General features: G+C 37.5%; 1 protein-coding gene across 1 annotated transcript in view; it reads left to right on the top strand.

Moving 5' to 3' along the window:
* VCAN (versican) overlaps window positions 1–22,570 on the top strand; it is a 101,614-nt gene that overhangs the window by 67,830 nt on the left and 11,214 nt on the right. Inside the window, exons 8-12 of the mRNA XM_065740523.1 lie at window positions 2,306–7,801; window positions 9,920–10,033; window positions 11,066–11,179; window positions 18,186–18,344; window positions 19,078–19,160. Coding sequence (XP_065596595.1) covers window positions 2,306–7,801; window positions 9,920–10,033; window positions 11,066–11,179; window positions 18,186–18,344; window positions 19,078–19,160 — 5,966 coding nt within the window. The remainder of the gene's footprint in view (window positions 1–2,305; window positions 7,802–9,919; window positions 10,034–11,065; window positions 11,180–18,185; window positions 18,345–19,077; window positions 19,161–22,570) is intronic.

Below are 22,570 nucleotides of genomic sequence, written 5' to 3' on the forward strand. Positions count from 1 at the left end.
TATAACCTATGCTGTTCCATCCTAGTGTTTGTTTTGTTTTTGTTTTTTTGTAAATGTATTGTTCTGTGCAAAAGGATTCTTTGTGCACACAATCGTACTGGCAGTACATGAAATCATAATTAATCCTTATTCCATGTTAGTCTATGTACTAAGTATTTATACACTGTCCTTTTTAAACTGTGAACACAATCATCTTTCTTGTCTGTGCACATTTGCATATGTAATTTTCTGTTTCTGTATTTCTGTATTTCACATTATAGTGAATTTACCAAGTATAAAAAATTCTCAAAGCTCCCTAGTAGATTTAGTTTGCCATTCCCTTTTTCACTGATTGACTTGTGTGTGTTTTTTAATTCAGGATTTTAAAACAAGGTCTACAATCTTGTGCTGATAAGAGCTTCTACTTCTTACGAAAACACAATTCCTTGATACCCTGGTCTTCACTGGGGCAATACCCTAGTAGCTGAGCAGAAATTAGGTAGAAGCTGTTTTCTTTGTAGTGGAAACCCTGAACTTAATGCTGTATAAACTGAATCTTTGGAGGAAATAAACATCACTGAAGAAGGTTTATTCCCTGTAAGGATGACATGGATCTTAATTTTTTGCAAATTCTTTATTGATTAGGTCACAGCCTCTGATTCAGTGCACTTAATACTCATTCTTTGTGAAATGGGCCTAAATTTGCCATTACTCTTCAGCGTGAGATTTATCAAAATGAAGATTCAGTGCTACTTAGCAGTAAGCACAGGGTGAGTTGCTAGAACACTGATTCGTCTTTGAGTTGCAGTAGTCTTTATGAGTTGCAGGCAGTTTGCATGCACAAAAAATCTCAAGCTGAAGATTTCACCAGCCTTTCAGAGTGTTCTGCATCAGTTCAATGTAATAAATCAATTTAATATATTCTTCTCCAGAATTATCTCCTGATTATCTCTGAGGGCTCAATTGTGCTAGAGATTAAGTGATGTTCATATAGAATCATAGAATTGTGTAGGATAATTGGTATAAACTAATGAAATACTTTTCCTGTCAGTTTCTTTTCTTTTCTTTTTTTTTTTTTTTTTTTTTATTTTTAAGATATATTTGTAAATTGTACTCTGTCATTTATTTGGTTTGCTAGAAGACCTAAACATATTCTCTGGATAGTAACCATCAGTGATGGTGTTGCAAGGAGTCCTGTATGTTGGTTTAGACAGGGGTTTGTTTGTTACTTGGCTTTATACCAGCAAATTTTACTTTGCTTTTTTTTTATACCAGTAATTTTACTTTGACAATATGGCTTTGAAAATATCCTCAGAAGCAGAATATGTTCATGGATATACACTCTGGAACAAATTTTTCAGCTTCAAGTGAATAGACTATGTGTTGTATCAATCAAAGCCTGAAAATTGTTTCTTCTCTGAGTCTGTAGTCTGGATGGATGGATGGATGTAAGTACATTCAATGTGGATAGCATCTATTATCTAGTATAGAAGGTTTGAAGTAATGTTCATTCTGAGAAGGAGCATGTACAAAGTGCTAGTGGACTTCATGATCATAGGTCTTAGAGGAATTCACGAGGGCTTCTATAGATGTCTTCTTAGAACTGGAACAGAAGGTGAGAGGTCTGTACTCTGTGGGAGTGTGTAAATCTTCTAAAGTGAGTATTAAACAGGAAAAGATAGCCAGGATTTAATCGTGTTACTGTCTGAATGATTAATTGGGTTTTGTTTGTTTGTTTGTTATTTATTAAATAATTTAGAATGGCAAATTGTGACAACTTTGTAAAGTGAGACTATTTTCTGACCAGTGGTCTGAGTGTAAAGAATAGAGCACATGGCATGGTTTTCATGGTGTTACTAGTAATCTGAGTTACTCTATACTGAAGATAAATGGAGCTATAGAGGTATATTCTGTGTGTCCCACTTAAATTTAAATTTCACTTTGCTTAGCTTCATCTAAGCTCAGTTTTAGTGAAGATTAGGTAACATCACTGATCAGCACAAGCATTTAGTGCAGGTTGAAACCATAGTCTTGTGGCCTAGAAATAGTTCTCATAACTCTTATATGGCACAGGAAAGGTTAGCTCTGGTGTGAACAGCATTACAGAAGCAGTGAATTCAATATTCAGACGGTCCGAAATAAGAAGAAAATACTGTGACAGCATTTAACACACTGTGACTAGAAGAAAATACTGAAGTTGCTGTGTTTTGATTTTCTGTTGTTTTTTTTTCTTGCTCTAAAAGATTGCTTATACTTCACGTGTCTGCAGTAATGCACAACCATGACTGTTACTTAGGGATTATGAAAAGCTCTTTTTTTTTTGCAGATCATCCGATGAATGAGTTTTTGGATCTGTTCAGTCGCCACATGCTTCCTCATACAGTAGATGAATCCCACACTGAAGCAGAATCAACTCAGACTGAACCCTGTACTTCAGACTCTGTGCAGGATTCATCTGAATATATAATATTGGATCCTTTCTTTCCAAATTTTATGGACTTTGAAGAGGAGGAAGAAGACTGTGAAAATACTACTGATGTTACAACTCCTCCAGCTTTGCAGTTCATCAATGGAAAGCAACAAGTCACAAGTGCACCTAAAAGCACGAAAGCTGAGGAAGCTAGAAGTGACCAAATTGAAAGCGTTGCACATTCAAAAAATGTAACCTTTTCACAAATCAATGAAACAAACACCTTTATAATATCTGAAACCGAAGCTTCTGGTACAATGCAGCCAAGCAAAGCTGGGGAAGTAATAGGGGCATTTGAAGTCACACAATCGGCAGCAGATGTTGCAATGTTAGAACCAGTATATAGTGGTGAGTCAGAAGTTACCACAACAGACAAATATTTTGAGATTACTTCTATGTATGAGCAATTACCACCAAAAAATAAGGAGAGAGTAATGTGGCATGGAACTGAGGAGAGTTCTACCAAAGACACAAAGAACTTGCTTTGGATTGCTAGTGAATCTTCTGGAGGTGGTTCCACTGAATCTGATTTGACTAGGTCTGTGTTCACAGAAATTGTGAGAATGTCAAGTCATGAAGATAATGAAAAAAATTCTGGTACGACTTCTGTTCCCAGTGTCTTTTCTGTGGAAAATTCTGCTGTAACTGCTGCTCCAGGTGCAAGTTTTGATCCTGCTACTGTAGGAATAGCTGCGAGAGCCCTTATTCCAGAAGAAGGTACCACTACTCCGGGAAATTATTATAAATCAACTATTAAGCTTGATGCAGAGTCCCCTTTTGAAAGTATTTTGGAAGCAACAAATGGTGCAACAAAGCCAGAGATAAGTGCTTCTCCTTTTATAGTTCTTGAAGGATCTGGAGATGTGGAAGAGAACAGCACTTCAGCTTCAGCTGTGACAACAGAAACAGCAGTTTCAGAAACACTTTCAGTGCAAGATATTTCTTTTGGCTCTGGCAGAGTACTGCCAACAGAAATTCCTGTAACCATTTCAGAAATCACCTCTACTTTGCCTGGGAGAACAAGAAATCTTTATTCTACTTTTGATCAAAGTTCTGAAGCAACTGTTTCCACCAAATCTGTATTAATAATGGAGCAAGTAGTTGGCAGCTCTGTTGCAACTGAAAAGAAAACTGAAGATGAAAAAGAAGTACAAACTACTGTTTACTCAAGTCAAGAAATTTCAGCCACTGCTGCAAAGGGAAAATCAGAACTGGATGAGCTTCGAAGCACTACTGACGAAGTCAGCACTATAAGTCAGGAACCCATTCCTCTCAGAGAAACAGTACCAGTAACAGGTACCATGCATTCTGAAATCAAAAAGGTTACTGCCACTCCTTTCCTGAGAGAGAAGAAGTTTTTTATAAATGAAGGATCAGCTGAAGAACCAGCAGACTTATTTTCAGGGGGTCCCACAAGAAAAGTGGTAAGTACTGACTCCCCATTTACTGATTCAGGTTCTGGAGATATAGATATTATCGAGTCTGCTACTTTGACTTCAGTTCCATCAAGGTCTGTCATGGAAACAGAAACAGTAAAACATGAAGGAAATATTTATGTCGTTGATGTTTCATTGGAGAATGCCACGACAGAATATGAAGAGCACTTAGGAACAGGTGAACCAGAAACATCAGTTTCAAGTACTGGGTCATATGGATTGACAAAGGTGCCTGAAGTAGCTATTCAGATGACTGAGAATGTCTTTACTACAGAAAACCAAGGAGAACAAACACATGAAGCAGAACCAACTCACACAGCTCCTTCTGACATCAAATCAAGACCTGGTTCTAGAATAGAGGTAACATCTCATGTTGCAGCTGTAATCGGAACAAAGGATTTAGAAACAGCTGAGGTCACATCATCTCCAGAATCAGTTGTTAATAGCAGCACACTTGACACCATGGTGACACATGATAGCATAATAGCAGTAGCTGAGTCTACAGAAAGCAAAAAAGGAAAAGGTGGCTTTTCAACTGTTTCTTTGGGAAAAATTCTAATGATTGAGCATGGCTCTGGAGAAGAACTCAAAGCTGACAGCAGCACCACAAAACTGATGTCTAATGGACCCACTGAAAAAGCGCTTGGAAGCCATTTTTCATTTTTTGATCAGGGATCTGGAGAAGCAGAAAGTTTAACTGAATCATTTACAAAACCATCAATTTCATCCACTGGGAAACCACAACCACGAGAGCAGTATGGCAGAAAAACTGTCAGCATGCCATTTGCTGTGGTTCATGCCTTCACTGCTGAACCTAATGAGCCAGTCACAATTACTGAACATGACATAACCACTTTGCAAACTGTAACTGACACAAAAGTGGAAGAGAAAACAGCTAATGAGGTGACAGTGACATCTTTTGCTACAAATCTTCCTTTGGCAGAAGATGGGCATTCATGGGAAGACAGGTCAAGGGAAGTTCTACCAAAAGCAATAGAATCTTCTGGAGAAGCAACAGAAGATCCATTCTTTGAAAGTACACAGGCTAACCATGAACATGTGGAATTTTTAAGTTTTCCCACTGTCAGACCATATTCAGAAGAAAACAAAGTAGAAGCTGAATCTGGTGAAAAAATATTGCTGTTTAATGACAGAGTTACCGAGTCTGCAGTAATCGAAAGGAAGTACTTAAGTTCTCCAGTTACTGATACAGAGCAAGAAGAGGAGTTGGTACAAAATGTTTTTCCTACAGAATATATTCCCAGATTACTCCTGACACCTAAAGAAGAAAAAACAACAAACAATGAGCTCATCAGTGATCCATTAGTTTCAGGACAAGGATCAGGAGATGAGTTTACTGTTCTTCCTTCAGCAGAGTCGTTGGCTGTCAAAGAAACCACAAATACTTTAAGTCCTCAGCCTTTTTATCCTGCAAGTGTAGTAACCAAACTTTCAACTGACAAGACACGGGACTTTGAAAGCAGAAGCACTGAATCAAATGCTGAAATTAATGAAAAGATTAGAACTACTACAGCAGAGCTGCTGACAGAAACTGCATACTCAACGGCCACCAGTTCCCCAAATTTTGAAGAAGAGAATTTCAATCATTCCAACTCTAAAGACAAAGATGTAACACATTATTTTGCTGTGATTGAAGAACCTTACAATGAGGAAATGGACCATAAGAGGAGAGAAAATGAAACAGATGGGACAGTAGCTGCTCCTGGAGATGTTTCTCATGAGGAATCTTCACATATGCTGACTACAGATGATGTAACTCCTGTTTCTGTAATACTGAGTGAAACTCCTTTCCTTGAAATGGAAAAATCTCTTGCAACATCAACAACAAAAATGCCAAGCAGATTATTACCTGAAAGCTCTGGAGAGGGATCTGGCTGGGCTGGTGTTTCAGATTCATTTCCCCCTGATACATTTACTCATTTGACAGTACCTCCTGTGACAAAAGTCAAACTAACTGCTTCATCTCATGTTCCTGGGGAGGTTTATTCTGGAGTTATGACAACAGATGCACCAGGAGATGGATCACAGACTGTGATCACAGGATTAGAATCTCTTTTTACAGAAGAACAAGAGATTGTGGCAAATCAAACTGCTGCTGACCCAAAGACAGCTGCATTAGAAGAGCTGACTAGTGATACTGGGATATCACTGGACATTATTCCAGTGGTTGATGACAGGAGACACATTATACTGAATGTTTCTGTTTATGGTGATATTACACTAATTGAAGAACGACTTCAAATCCCATCAGAAAAAACAACTATTATAGACATGGATCACTCGAAATCAATGCCTGAAGATATACTGAGTGTGCAGACAATGCCAAATCTTGTCATACAGTCAACATATGGCAGTGATGATAGCATGAAAGCTGAAGAGGACAGGTATGATTCAACACATAATTTTTCTGTAATAGAAGAGAATTCACTTGGATCTGGTGATAATCTGTCTTTGACTACTTCCATTCAGCCAAGTAGTGAATCAGTAACAGCTGGACATGGACAAAAATCAGTAGACAAGGATTTAGGTTCAGGGTATGCTGTGCCATTTGCAACAAAAACTCTCACAACTACCGTACTCAACGAATTGGGAATTTTCCTTCCAACAGTACCCTCACTGGTAAGCCCTCTTATGCCTCATGAGTCTAAAGAACCCGAGTTTGAGGATAATCATGTTGGAAGGACAAGCACAGCAGAAGTCATGTATGAGGCTTATACTTCAGCAAATAACCGAATAATAACAGATCAAAGTGAAACAATGTCTGTTTCTGGATTTTCTGGAATGGGACAAGAAGAACCAAGTGATACAAAGCCTACGGTTCTTTCCCTTACACCAGATTTAACTATGGAGACAGAAAAGGCTTTGACAACTGACACATTTGATGTAAGTATGGTCACCACACAGAGTATGTCCCAACATGCAACTGTATCATCGAGCAATAGTGAAGAAAAGCATTCTACAGTATATACACAAACAAAATCAGCATCAGCAGAGTATGAAGAAACAGATTCAGTGAGTTTAAATTCTGTATCTCACAGTCCTAAATCCTCAGTAACGGTTCAGTTAGTTAATGGAGTATCTGAGTATCCTGAGGTAATCATTCCAAGTACATCATCTGCAAAGGATTCAGATCAGTCTGATCATTCATCAGATGGAACTTTCAAAGAGGTTAGTTCTGATATTGCAGCGACTTATAAACCACCCACTACAAACCTAGATACAACAGAGTCTGCTCTACTAGAGTTTTCTCCTGAGCCTGAATCAGAAAGCGTCACTGCTGAAAGTACTACTCACTTTAATAAACTTGTAACAGAGAGGTCAGAGGAGACAGAACCTTCTGCAAATGATCTGGTTGAGGAAAATGCTACTGTTTCTGGAGATTCTCCATCAGTACATGACTACCCTACTGCTTTTCTAAATTTTGGAGAAAGAACAAGCACGGATGTTCCAAAACTTAGCACAATAGAAGTTGAATTTTCTTCAGAGAGAGTGAAAAATCCCAGTCAAGAAAGTGACTGGAGTACTGAGAGAGAGAGACCAGAGCTTTCATCCACACCTGTTTCAGATTCACCCAACAGTGGAGTATTTGAACCTGACCAGGAAGCAGTTACAGTGCTAACTTCATCTTTAGAGCCTTTGGATAGAAACTTGGAAACACAGTCAGCTTTGCTTGGTCGAGAAGAGATCACAACCATTTCCTCTAACATTGCAACAATCAATGCAGCCCCTGGAAACAATCCTTATTCAAATAAACAGTCAACAATAAGCTCTGAGGAGCTAAATACTGTTGAACTTGTAACTTCATCATTTTCCCTCCCGGAAGTCACTAATGGATCAGATTTCCTGATTGGCACAAGTGTGGGTACAGTTGAAGGCACAGCAGTGCAAATTCCAGGTAACTTCCACATATGATCACTGTTATATATTTTTGTTGTGATATTTGTAAATGAATGTCTTAGCTCTGATAAAAGGTTTGGCAATCAAGGCACCACGTGAAATACAACAGAACTCATGAGACTCAAGTTTTGAAATCAGCATGTTTATAAACCCTACTGTGACAAAATGAAGGAGGATGGGAGACCGAAACTCAAGTTTAGTACATTTCCTGAGTGTTTGCATCGTGGAGGTTTGAGCGAGACTTGGAGTGCACAGCAGGTTCTAAAAGTCAGGATGATAACTCTGATCATGGTAGAGATTTCAGCCATGATAATTCAATTTTCCAGTTTTCTATAAAGATATATATACAGTTTTTTTATCTGGTAGCTGTTCTGTATTGGCACGGTGATAGCATTTATGCAGCTGGTTTACAGGTAGGATTGTTTAATAACACATTGCAGAGCAGATCTAGTATGCATTTCAAGCACTGGAATTTTCTATTAAAATTCTATTTTTTTATATATTCTATTAAATTTCTATTTTTCTTAATCTACAAGATAGTTTTCCAAGAAAAAACTGGGTCTTCATGAATTCAGTCTGTCTATATCTTACCTGGTTAATACAGTGTGTTCTTACTTCTTGTTAGACTTAATTTGCTACGATATTTTGTTTACATTAATGGTTATTAGGCTCAATTTAATCAAATACACAGATGATACAGGTAGAATCTGTATGAGTAGTGTAACTTCACTTTATTTTATCTAAATATAGCTGAAGAAAGAACAAAGCAAGTTTAAAATTACAGAGCTTTCTGTCACGTATCTTCATATAATCCAAGTAGCTGTCAATTTGAAAATGTTTGCTAGAAGAATACCTGTAGAAGGACAAGAGCACAGTTAAAAATAGGTGCTTAACATACGTTTAAATCCAAAAAGCAGGCCTAAGCAGTCCTAAAAGAACTCTATTTTAAAATTATTAGATTATTTTGAAAACCTTTAAAGCAATATTTTGCCCACTTACTTTCAAGCCCAAACTCATGTAGGCAGGATTTTCTCCTGGAGGCTTTAAACAGATCTTAGTTACATCCAGAGAGTAGATAGGAAATTTTGTACTGTAAGAAGACCACTTCTTTAACAGTTTAACTTGAAAGGGTAAAAACAGATGTTATCTTTTTTTTTTTTGTAAAGAATAGCCAAAGCACTTCAGGAAAACGTAACCAAAATATAAAGTTTTCTCATGTTTGAGAGTTTGTTTATAACATAGGTTACAGAACTCTTACCCATTTTGTAAACTAGGTTTTTAGTCTTGTATCCCAGAGCGACTGTCTTCATGATTTTCCTCTAACCCTGAGAAGTGGATATGTAGAAATGGTTGTCTAGTGAATTTTTGTGTGAATGATTGCTCCTAGGCATTAAATCAATTGCAGATACCTAGGTATTTAAACTCAATTGAAATACACATCACTAGAAGTCATCTCTGCAAGAAAAATCTATTTAAATGGTAACTCCAGTAAAACCTGAGGATTTCACAGCAGGTAAGCTTTTATCTTTATGTTTAAATCAGTTACAAATGTACTCAGTACTAGTATTTGTATTCTTGAAAGGTGAGAAATGTGCATGTATGAAAACATAGTTTCAAAGAAATATAAATCTGTGGGCATTGATTGGTTGAATATAGTGAAATGAAGCAACAACAGCCAGCCAGTATGTTAAAGAGATATGTTCTGTGTACCCAGTCATTCTACATAAACTAACCCTGTTAAAAAAAAGCAAAAGCATTTTCCATTCATTTTGCTTATGTTTAACTATTTTCAGCTATAATTAATTGTCATGTCATGCTGACTAAATCCTCAGTAGAATATTGTGACTGTCAAATGTAGTACAGATTCTGAAAATTATTTATGTTGGTTCATAGTAAATGTCATGTAAGTTTTAAAGTTGTAAATAGTGTTGCCTGAAAATAAGCTTTACTATTTTACAAAAATATCTTAAAATTCTGTTTTGTTATTATAGTATCTGTAACAATAGTAAACTTGTGATATCAATGCAAAAATGAAGAAAGTTTTATTTCTCCAAAAATTCAAAAAGATGTCAGCTCTTTGAAACCACAGAGTAAGTTTTATTTTCCTACTTAACAGGACAAGATCCATGCAAAAGTAATCCTTGTCTCAATGGGGGTACCTGCTATCCACGTGGTTCATTCTACATCTGTACATGTTTGCCAGGTTTCAGTGGTGAGCAGTGTGAATTAGGTAAGTTGATGCTGTCTAAGTACTGGGTTTTCTGCAGATTAACTTAAGTATAAAGTCTTCGTACATGAGATTTGGAAAAGTAGGTTTTTTTGAAGTTGAAGAAAACATGGGCTTGTGAAAAAATTCTGCAGTAAACCCTTACTTCAGAAGAGAACAATACAGTATTCCCCTGTCCCCTTTTCTCTTTGCCTGTAGAGTACACAACCAAATATAAGTAAATTATTTAAATAAGCTGAATCACTTGGAAGCCTAAACATTAATTTCATGAGTACATCAGGTAAAGTCAAGTTATTATTTGGGATAATTCCTTAAAAGCACTGTATAATTATATATGAGTGGTAAAATAGCCTAGTCCCAAATGTAACCACTGAATGTTAGCTGCTATTTTTTCAAGGAAATTGTAAATATGGCCATAATCAGATATGTTTCTGGTATAGGTTAGTATTTTAGTAACTCTTCTAGCAGAGGGCCTCTTCGTGCTTGTGACACCATGCTATGAAAGTGGGTTTTGAGAAACTCACCCATACAGTTCAGGATAAGCAGTCTTTTCTTTCAAACAAACAAGCCAAATTATGATGAAAGTAGCAGTTTGGCTATTTTGTATACAACTTTTACACAAGTTTAGTCTTTGAAAAAGATTTCAGTTTAATTCTCTGATAAGTGTCATGGATTTGTTTGTCATCCACCGAACATGAAAGCAAAAACCCTTATGTAATATTGCTAAGATTAATTCCACCTACTGTATACTGGGGAGAAAAAGCCCAACCAAAGATTGACATCAGTGCAGAACAATTGTCAGGACTACTTTGGTTTCATTTGTCTTCTAGAATAAGACAGTATATGGTTAAAGAAAATAGTTAGCCAGTTTTCCTAGCTTACACTGATGAAATTGGTAGTTCATCAGTGGATTATTGTTGCAAGAAATCATGTTTTAGATGCTGCATCTTACATACCATGGTTACCAGCCAGAGATCAGAAATAATATGTATTTTTAATGCAGAAAACACAAAAAATATGATGTTTATGTTGTAGATATTGATGAATGCCAGTCTAACCCATGCCGCAATGGAGCCACATGTATAGATGGCCTCAATACCTTTACTTGCCTTTGTCTACCAAGCTATATTGGTGCTCTCTGTGAACAAGGTAAGATGGCATTTAAATCTAGAATAACTTAAGTCATGTATATGTATGTAGCTGTGAAAGAGGAAAAATACTGTCATCTTTTCCATGAAAACTGAAGTGAGTCAAAGTACAAGAAACCATGCTTATGTACATGTTTCTTCTTGTTAGACTCTGAAGTTTATCCTTTCTTCCTTTTTACTTTTCTTTCACATTGTTATGTTACATAGCTATCTTAATTATGAAGAGTAGAATGTCTTTGTTTTGTGTTATTGTTTTTGTTGTTGTCATTTGTTGTGGTTCCTGTTTTCGAAACTGGAGAAAAATAAAACTTCTTTTAGATAGATGAATCATAGCAGCAGATAGCTAAATCACTTCTAACTTTATACACCTATCTGTTTCCATTTAAATACTCTTCTGAAGTAGCTAGGTGAAGCTAGTTTCCTCTAGAAGAGGAAGGATTGAAGAAACTCTTAGAACATATAGGAAATCATAGTGGTGAGATGAGTTCACATTTTTCAGTCTGAACAAAATTTGAGTGTGTTAGACTTCCATGATTTGTAGCTGAGGATTCTTTGTTTAGGGTTACATCTACACCATCTTTTCTCTGTTGGATGAGGGCAAACACTATCCACATGCTTAACTGATCAGAATTCATACTGTTGCTGTACTGAATTTTAACTGAAACTGTGCTCCAAGGCAAGCACATCCTGTTCAGATTGGCTTGCAGACACAAAGTCAGGTTATTTCACTAGTGTAGAGATGCCTATGGGATAATTAGTGGAACAAAGTTCTACTGCCTTCTGAATTTTTGTCTTAAAGGAATTACATGTAGTGTGAAAGATGCATCAGAACCCATCACTTTCAACAAGTGTCACTGGAAAGTAGGAAATATCCTTCTCAGCATTCTAGATCAAATATCAATTCTCTGGGGACCATAATCTTGACATCTTCATCCCAGACTTTTCTAGATTGATTCATTTGGTGTTATTTTAGGATGAGTAGGTCCAGGACCACGATTATAAATAAGTTTTAAAAGATTTTCTAAATGGGACAATTGAAACTAGATCAAACATCTGATTTCTTGTGAGTGTTAGAACATTGCCTGCAAGAAATGCTGCTGTATTTAAGAGAAATATTTACACTGCAAGATACTTGCTTAGTTTGTGCATATACGAGTGCAGAAGAGGTGGTAAAATCTGTTCTATCAGTAAAAATAACAGAGACATCTCCGTAGGAAAAATAAATGATGCCTTAAAATATACTTTCTGAAGCTTATAAAATTATCTTTCTTTCTCTTTTTCTTCAGCTGAGTGGTTTCATTCACAGGTGAAAGAACTGGACCTTTGAATTTGTGTAATTAATGCTGCCTATTTTCAGGCTTGTTTCTTGTCTTCATTGAGTGGAAGGCAGTTCAAAAACTCTTCCAGCTCATTCTATAGAGATCTTTCTTTGAGTTGAAACCTCTTGAAGCTGACTGACTTCAGGAATGTTCACAGTTTAGATTTTTCAGTAGTTTGCCTAACCCTGTGATTTGAAAGGAGTTTCTGAATTTTCCCTTAAAAATTGCAAGTTGACAGTGTTCTCACAACAAAAGGAATAAATGTTTTTGCTCCCCTCCTCCTACCTTTAATTTTGACAAATCCATAGCAATGACTGGCTCTGAGTACTATGGTAGCTTTCAGCTGCTTTTTATGACCAACCTGAGAGTGCATTTTAGGTGGTTAATGGGAACATTTCCTAGTTTGTCAATCAGAACCAGAGCCCTGCTCACTCAGCTTTGGAATTTAAATTTCCTCTGCTTAAAGTCCTGCAGTGGTTTGAGACTTGGGAAAAGTGTTCAGTGCCAAATTTCCACTCCACCAGACAAAATAAAACCGTTGGCAATTGAGACACAGTTGTCTGGCAAGCAGGCTTTATTTCAAGGCACCAGTCCTGACCTCACTAGATTTAAAGACCAGCCAGAACAACAGAATGTGTACCTCAGTGCCACAGGAAAGGTGGAGTTGAGCACACTAAGATTATATTTCATTACTTTCTCTGATTTTTCTGTGGTATATGCTATTCATTTTAGAGGGCCTCAGAAAAAAAATGAAGGGCTTTCTTAGACGTGATGCTGAGTACTCGGGATATGATGGAAGTGAAAGGAAGCAGCAAATGCATATTGCTTCTGAAAATGAAATTCAAAATGAGGCTTTTATAGGATAACGATTCTCCAGCTGACATATAGCCCAGCCCCTTCCCCGGCAGAATAAAGTGTGTGCCATCATTAGGAATTGTGACATGGGGACAAACCCAGGAGCTCCAGCAGGTGGTGGAAGCTGAGGAGCCTTCTGGGTGACCTAACCCAGGGTGAAAGAAATCAGTTCTGAGAACCAGTGAGCTGTAACTGGCTCTCTGACAGGCGTTTTTATTGCCAGGTGGAAACAGTTCAGCAGAAGATCTGAGCCCGGGAACTTCTTCCTGAAGAGAGCTAAAGTTGTCTGATGTTAGAAATAGAGCAACTGAGGGTGTTTCCTTTTTAAACTAGATTTGTAGGTCAGCATGCCAGCATTACTTCTGAATCAGATTAGATTAAAGAGGAGTGGAGAACCTCTGCTAGAAAATACTCTCTTTTTCCATCGCATGCATCTTTTCAAAGCACAGCATGCCTCTTGCTGACATTTGCATGTCATTTCCTAAATGCAGAAATATCCAGAAAACATGTTTCAAAGGATGACTGCATACTGAAGTAGACCTCAGTATGATCCTTATCCCAGGGGAGCCAGTGGTCATTGCCTTGGCATCCTCCTGTGGAAAGCCCTTCTGGGAACTTCTTGCATCTGGGTAAATGAAGTCAGAGCTCAGAGCCTCCCAGTTCCACTGCCTGGAGTGTTGCTCTGCACACTCCATGGCTGAGGAAAGAGGAGGGGAGGCAAGCTCTTCATGAAATGAATGGCAGAGAATGTGTGCAGTGTGGTCTATCAATGTCTGCAACTATTGATTCATTAAATAGCGCTGCCCATTTTTGGGAACAGGGGAAACTCATTTCATGGTTATATTGGAAACAAGAGATTGGTAGGGAGTTACAGTTTAGACTTCAGTTTCAAGAATAACTGGGGGAATGAGCATCTATTTCTACCTTCTTTTTCCTTTCTTAAATGGCTTGAGTTACCTTTGCTTTTTGTTGCCCCCTCTCCCTTGTTGTTCTCCCTGGTATCTACCTGCTTTCAAGGTATGTTGTTTGTATTTGCATTTTAAACTCAAAGTTTGGTTTACTCCACTGCAGGACCTCTGCAGGCACACCTAGCTAAGTCTGTTTACCAAATGCAGCTGCATGCTTGGTCCTGTGTGTTGAAATGATGCGTGTTGTTGCTGGACTTGCCTCCTTGGGATAACATAGCCAGCTGTTCTGTATTACAGGTTTTTAAAGCAAAAAGCAGAAAGCTGTGATTACATCTCAGGATAAGTATATAAGAAACTTGGAGTATTATACTCAGTAATCCTTCCCACCTACTCTGTTCTCACAGGTGATTGGATCAGAAAGTTAAAGCCACATGCAATTAGACTTTCCTGATTTGTGGAAGGCATTAAAAGGCATTAAAGTTTAGAGAGCATTTAGCTCTGTGTCATTCTTTCAGCTTTATTAATGTAGTAAGATACATACATGTTAATATGTGTGTGTCTGTGTATATGTATATGTATGCATACACATGCCTGCACACACACACACACACACACACACACACACAGGGCAAATCACTGCTTGTTTCAGTTCTCTGTAATAGAGATGAAACAGTCTCCATAGTTTTATTTTCTGGTCTACATTTTCACTCTCCAGCTTTCTGATTCTTAGTCTCATAATTCCTTTTTCCACCCTTTTTTCTCACTCTCTCCTTTCAAAAAAATAAAATACTCCCTTCCTCTTTTAAAAATCCTGTTTATTTTTGAGATTTCACTCCTGTCTCTTTTCTTTTGATAGTTTTGGGCTACAAGCAGGCATTGAAGAAGTTATTCAACTTTTCTTGGAAAACAAACATACAATTTGTGATAGGAGGGAGGATTTGTCTGTACAGCATGGGCGCATGCATGTCAGCTCTGAGTACATACACTGTAGTTTGCTACCAGTGCCTGATGAGGAGGATTTCTGGACCCTATGATTTATTCTGAGGCCATTACACCTCATTCTTTGTGCATGATCTTTTAGTTTTTCTGCTCCTAGCCTCCTTAGTTCCCTTTCAACCTCTCTGCAGACCTTCTCTCTAATTGTGGAGTTCCTCCTGTGCCAGAGCCAGACTAGCACAGCCCAGATCTGCACTCCAGCCATGATGTTCTCAACATGCAACACTGCCTGTTGTTATCTGACTTCTTTCCTGTGGGATAAGGTTGTCCCTGAACAAGCTGAATAATAAAAACTGAAGTGCCTTTGGAGAGTACACAGCACTGTTAGTCAGCATTGTGCGGTTAAATGAATGTTCAAGGGAGCCAAAGGCAGACTAAACTTTGAAATGGCCTAGATCCCAGAGATTAAAGCCTTTACCTCCTACAGAATGCAAATCAGAAAACACCAAAAACTAACAAGCTGGTAGTATAGATTGCATTCCTTTTTCATATCTGGTATTAGTCAAAACACAGACAGCTTTCTGCAGCATAACTTGTTGAAAATAGAGAAGAGATAAGCAGTGTAAGCTGTGTTATGCCTTCTTATTCAGTATATCTATGTCTATACTGATGACTTAAAACAAGATTTTGATATCAGACTCCTAAGACAATAGGAATTTTGTAATTAACCTTGCTAAGAGCTGACAGGAAAAACCTCTGAAGTGATATGTTTGCACATATCCATTCAAAGATTTAAAAGTTTAGTTTTTATTTCCGGAGATTAAAAAAGGCAACAGAACTTCCAAAAAATTGACACATTCATCCTTCAGGATGGGAATTGCATCTTCCTTCTGTGAATTAAGAATCAGCCTTCTGTTGTGAATTTGGTTTTCCAGAACTGACTCTCAGCTGGTAGCTGCTCAAACCTGAGAAATACCATAGTTAAATGATTTGCAGTCATGTCATTGGCATATTTTGTAGTGTTTGGCTTTCTCCTAAGCTAGTGCAAAGAGTCCTTTAGACCACGGCATCTTATTGAGAATTATCTATATTGACTTACTGAAAATAAGAGATCAATTTCATACCCACAGACTATATGTCTACGACTGTAGAGGCAAGATGGTTGCTTTCAGATAAAGCTTTTTTTGGGCATTGATACAAAACCTTGGAAGTGGTGAATTCCTGTTTGGAGATGATAGAAAGCTTTTGTTTCTGTTCTTTACCCTCGTGCAGCTGAGGCCTTCAGGATCAGCTGCGTTTGCTGGAACCAGCTGTAATCAGAATATGCCATCACCTTGTACTGAAGCATCCCTTGGTAACACTGGATCCACCACAACTCAGAACAGCCTTGAGATTCCACTAAAGTTTTACCCGTTCCACTCTAAAGCTCTCTTGATGACAAATTCTTCCCATTATCAAGCAGAGATTAGACAAACCCAAGCATCGTATTTGTTAACACCCATCTTATTAATGCTGATCTGTGTCTGTGATTCATTCCTACAGTGCTGGTGCAGAAGTGGACTTGGTATGGGAATCTCGTTGCTCACCATCTATTCTGCTTACATTTGCCTAAACTTGACAAAATAATTAGTATCAAATCCACAGGTCGTTATTGTTCTGAGGCTCATGTTTATTTCTCTCCATATTGTCAAACATTTATGGGCAGGTTCGGCCCAATTCCACGTCAGTTGGTGCAGGGGACCCACGGACCCATGCCCAGGAAAGGGGAAAGGGGAAAGGGAGATGGGCCTAGGAACAAAACAGCGGCAATGATCCAAGGAAGAAAGCTAATTTACTAAATAAGATATCAGAAAGGAAAATAACACAATATAATACAGTATAATTGGAATTGAGGCAGATGAATCAAATAAAATGAGCAAGAGAGAGTGTCCGATAAACCGAAGGCCTTACGCTGACGCTGAAGGCGGACGGCTGCAACAAACACCCACTGCTGAGTCCATCCCGAAGGGAAGAGAGACGGTCCTGTGAACGCAGACAGTTTTTATCTTTCCCTCTGAGCAGAAATACATAAAAATACAAGGCATCGCACAGTCCTCTGGGGAACGTAGTTCTTCTCTTCTGAGACAGGCATATCCGTAACTATTGATGATCCACGCAGCTAGAGCATTAACTCTTTAACTCCCAATACATTACATGATGTTATGATGTAGAATATAAATAATGTAACAGAAATCACAAAGCCATGACACATATGAAAGGAAATAGTGGCTGATATGAACTTCTGTCTGTTACATTCATATCAACACCATCCCTCATATGAGCACTGGCAGTGTCCAATTTATTAGTATTTTTTAGTATTCCAGCTTTATAGCATTGTTTTGAAACTGATGCCTGAATCTCGTTAATTGATAGTTTATCAAGGAAAATGGGTTTTAGAGAGGTAAAATCAGAAAGATAATACTGCAGCTTTGCATCTTTGGAGAGAACAAAAATAAGAACTTTCCTTCATGATTATTTTCCACTTTCAATTTCTTCCAAACCAATGTAATTCAGTGCGGTCATTCACAGAATATTTGCCATTACAAGTAGAAATCCTAGTCCTTGCGTACTGACTCAGAAAGTTCAGATGAAATATAGACTAACTGCAGTCTAGCATAAAGGCATTTCCTTCAGCCTGGGTAATGGAGTAAAAATGTCCATGTGGAATTGCCTGAGTACAGTATAACTCTATCAGCAGGTCACAGAGGTACCAGTTACCAGTGTATTCCTTACATAAATTCCTTACTTGCAGCTTACATTGAAGTGAGTAGACAAAACAACTTGAAAATTTAATGAGCACTCAGGAATGAGTGCTCATTGCTTACATTCATACCACTTTACAGGTGGTGTATATCTTCTTCAACTTTTACTTGCAAAAAAATCCATTCACGTGAAGCATCTCCATTTTTCATACCCATTATCAGAAATGTGGTTTGTTTATTTGTCACAGACACAGAGACTTGTGATTACGGCTGGCACAAGTTCCAAGGACAGTGCTACAAATACTTCGCCCACCGACGTACCTGGGACACAGCTGAGAGGGAATGCCGCCTTCAAGGAGCCCACCTGACAAGCATTTTATCCCACGAGGAGCAAGTCTTTGTGAACCGTACGTACTGCTGTCATCCCTCTGAACAAGCACGGGATTCACAGCATATCCTGTTCACTCAGAGTTTGCATTTCCATGTTAAAACACGCATTTAGAGTGTTTAAAAGATGCACTTTGGTTTCTCAGTGTTTACTTCTGCTGTATGCGGTCTTTATCTCTACTACGTTATGATTTGTTATAAAGAGAATTTTCATTTTTTAAGGACATGAAATAAACACAGTGTTTTGGCACTGAAAACAATATATATATATATATTTTTCTGGTAGCTTTGCATTTCTCATTCAAATAGCAGCAATGACCAGGCCACCATATTAGGTAGGCAGAAAGGTTCCTAATACTGCCCAGTCTGGACCTTGGTCACAGCCTGCAGCCTAAACAAAACTTGAAAAATGTTGTAGATTTAAATACATGCTTTTTTTTTTTTTCTGTATGGTTTCCAGATACGTGCTTCAGAAAGGAAACAGATCTGTTTTCTTTGGGGGATGCAGTCAGGAGAGAAGAGGCAAGATTGTTTAAAAATGTTAGATGAGAATCTCCTTCTTTAACAGACATCCCAAATTAAAATAAAACAGCTGAGAAAGTCTGTAAATAGTTGTTTGCATAGGTATTAGAAGAATCTTAAGAACAGGATGTCTGATTCATTCTTAGCAAATTCTTTTAATTTTCCTTGATGAAATCTCTGTCATTTATGGGAAAGTTAATAAAAATATCCTTCTGGTTCTTTTCCCACTAGGTATTGGGCATGACTACCAGTGGATTGGCCTTAACGACAAGATGTTTGAGCGAGACTTCCGCTGGACTGATGGTAGCCCACTGGTAAGATGCCTTTAAAATGAAATCATTCACTCTGCTTTTTGTGGTGACTTATCAAGTTCCCACCAGAACTGAGAGAAGCTGCATGAAAGCGTGCAATCACTAAATAAGCATTCAAACAAACTACCAGCACACCATCTTGTTTTGGGATTATTACTATTTTGTGGTGTAATTCTAAAATCTTACTAATTATTATTTTATATGTCAGACTCCCAGAGTTTCCAGACAGAAAAACTCAAAAAGTCTAAGACCATTACTTAACTGTCTCAAAAAAGCTTTAAGTTGCTGCTGATACCTCATGTTGCCTTAAAACAAAAGGAAAATCAGCAGAAGGAGAGGGAAAACACTTTCAGCCCACCTTTAGTTAACCTAAATCAAAGAGCTGCTCCGTACAAGAAATGGTGGAGCTCTTTCCACCAGAAAAGAAGGGATAGTTACATTAATGCTGTTTATCACCTGCTGAATAACATTAAGTACATATATATATTTATATATATACAAGTGGACTTCAGGTTACACATGTACACATGTTCACATGTGCACACAATTGCATGTGTAGTTTGCTTCATTCTGCGAGGCTGCAGGTTATGTAGACAGACAACTGGAGCAGAGCAGACTGTCATTTAATGTAAACAGCCAAAGGTTTAAAGTTCTCTAAAATGACTTATAAATGAGCCATTTCTTGGGAAACTACCATGTGTGGGAGGTGACACCATGCAGAAAAAAGGAGGAAGATCGTAAGTTTTGTTGTGCAGTTGGTTACTTGGTGGCTCTTCGGTCAAAACAGTGTGCCCATTTATGCTTGGAACCACATAATCTTGCAGGATGTGAGTGGAGGATCTTTAAAAAATCACTTTCTCTTACCTCTCCTCATGTATTTTGGGGAGCAAGAGATGGGCCACAGCCTCACTCATGCTAGATGAGTTTCTGACTCTTGATGTGGCTTCTCACACCTTGCTGAAAGCAACAGGCACCCTTTGAAGGTGGTTTAACTTTGATATCACTGTTTTCTATTGCAAGTGATTTGTAACTTCCCTACTAATTAACAGAAATAATGACATAATCAACAGTACACATTAAATGTAATTCCTTGATGATGAACTAAAATTCCAATGAATTTCACTGCTGTAGTTCAAAAATTTACATCATTTATGTGTTTGCAGCTGAAAAAGCAGTTGCAATAGTTTTAATTTACAGTCTTAAAAATAAGCATGCTTTCTTAAAAATTCATATTCTAATATGAATTTCTAAGTATAGGTTGTTGCATATATTAAAACTAATATATATCAGAGTGTATCTGTAATTTGGCTGTTTTTATCTCTGTAGCCCAGTTCCTCTCCAAGAGATTATTTTTTAACCAGAATTCTATTCAACACTTCTGACTTAGTAGAAAATTTACCAAATCTGCTGGGTATTCCTCTGACATAAAGAGTTAGTTTCCTCAGAGATACTATCAAAATCAGAAAAATCACACCAATTTCTAGATAGTGTATATCAAAGCAGCTTACAGTTATCTTTATTTTGATACTTGTTTGAATATTAGGATAATAGCTTAACTTTATCTGCAAATTGTACTTATGTGGTTTCTAAGTTTTCAAGTTAAACAAAGAAGTTGTGATATTTGGTAGATTAAAAAAAAAAAAAGAGTAAATAATGCCACCAACAGCAGGACACTTTATGGAGTAAATTCTTGGCCCACTGCTCCAACTGACCTACAACTGCACACACTGAATAGCTGTTACAAGTAATTATACAAAAAATTATGATTTGTCTTTCACATAAGTTTTCTTTCTGACCCGAATAGAAAGAGACATTCTACAACTAGAATTGGCAATCACTGAACCACAGACTTTACATTGGGCAATATGAAATAAGGCTTGGAGCCTTTTGTTACACTTTTTCCGTGGACATAAGGAACTCACAATTTAAATAATCAGTCAGTTGAACTCTTTCACCAGGTGTTTGCATACATTTTATTAACAATTTCTGGAAAAAGGATCAAGTGCTTTTTTAACATTTGCATTTTAGAAGGAATTTAACCAATGAGTTCAGTTGAAGGAAATAAGTCATTTTTTTAATGTTTTCAGCTCAAGAACATGACCTATGTTTTTCCAGAATTTTTGAACTGAAACTAAATGCCAGCCACTATTATCTATGACAGTCAGACAAAAGCACATGTATGAGTTCCTTAGTGAAAGCAAGCAAACGTACATCCAAATGCACTGTGCAACATCTGAGTTACTAAGGACACCAAAGGAGATGTTGGTGCCTTCAGTAATGAAGCAGGTCCAGTCAAATTCGGTGAGAAAGCAAGTAGTAATGTTTATAGCATCAGAAGCATTAAAACTCTTTTTCAGCCCACAGGAGATTTTTCCATATCTCTGTTGCTGAATAAATTTGTTTGTCAGTACCAACATTGCACATGGAAAACATCAAGATGTTTTCTTTAAGGAGGACTGTTAGGACAAGGAAAATTATCTTAACAAAACAGAAACATACGTAGTCATAATTCATATTATTGTGAGGCTCTGTTCTTGAGAAATGTGAGAAGACTTTTTGATGTACCTCAGTGAATCATTTGGTACATAGTTATCTCTGTGCTTTTAGTAGATTTTGTCAGGTTTTAGGTCTTAGTTGTAAAGTACTTTTTAATGTTAAACTGCTCAGCAGTTTACTATCTTTTAGGCAAAATAGCATAATGTTATGCACTGGATTGGTTTGTCTAAATAAAATCTCACTATTTCCTTGTAAAAACACCTGGTAGCATGCTGTTCCCATTGCATCTGAAACACATACTGGGCTCGAAAACTACAAAATAACATGAATGAAGTAGCTAGGTAATATGTTTCAGGTAGTCTAGATATTACTTTCCCATAAACAGATTACTTCATAGGTAACTGATACTGCATTATATGGGATTTTATTAGCCAGGCCATATTTTATTTGTATTTGTCTATTTTTTTGTAACTCTTTTATAAGACAGATCGGGAGCTTCGCAGATGAGGTCAGTGCACATCATCAAAGGGGAGCTTCTTGGCTAAGCATAGGGTGTCCTGTCCAACATGTAAACCAAAATAAACTGTGATTTCAGTAAACTGTGACAGCTATTGCTGGCCACCTGTAAGAAGTTAATTTGTTCTAACTGTTGGACAGTATCAGTATGGCAGTAAGCAATCTTTTATCATATCAATCCATTCTTGATCCATTTCTCTTTGAAAGGAAGAATTTTCTAACATTTCCAGCAGCTAAGAAAGGTGGATTTGTGTTCTGGAGCTGACTGCCACATGAAAAACACTTAAGCGCTGTTCCCTCTGTTCCAGTGCTCCCAAGGGGCTGATTGCCACTGTGTGTGCAACACAAAAAGTGAATGTTCTTTCAGGAAAGCAAGAGCTAGGCTTGTGGTGCAAGTTCAG

The sequence above is a fragment of the Cyrtonyx montezumae genome, unplaced genomic scaffold, assembly GCF_038088225.1.
Source record: "Cyrtonyx montezumae isolate F1298 unplaced genomic scaffold, pur_monq_1.0 scaffold_27, whole genome shotgun sequence".
NCBI classification, from domain to species: Eukaryota; Metazoa; Chordata; class Aves; order Galliformes; family Odontophoridae; genus Cyrtonyx; species Cyrtonyx montezumae.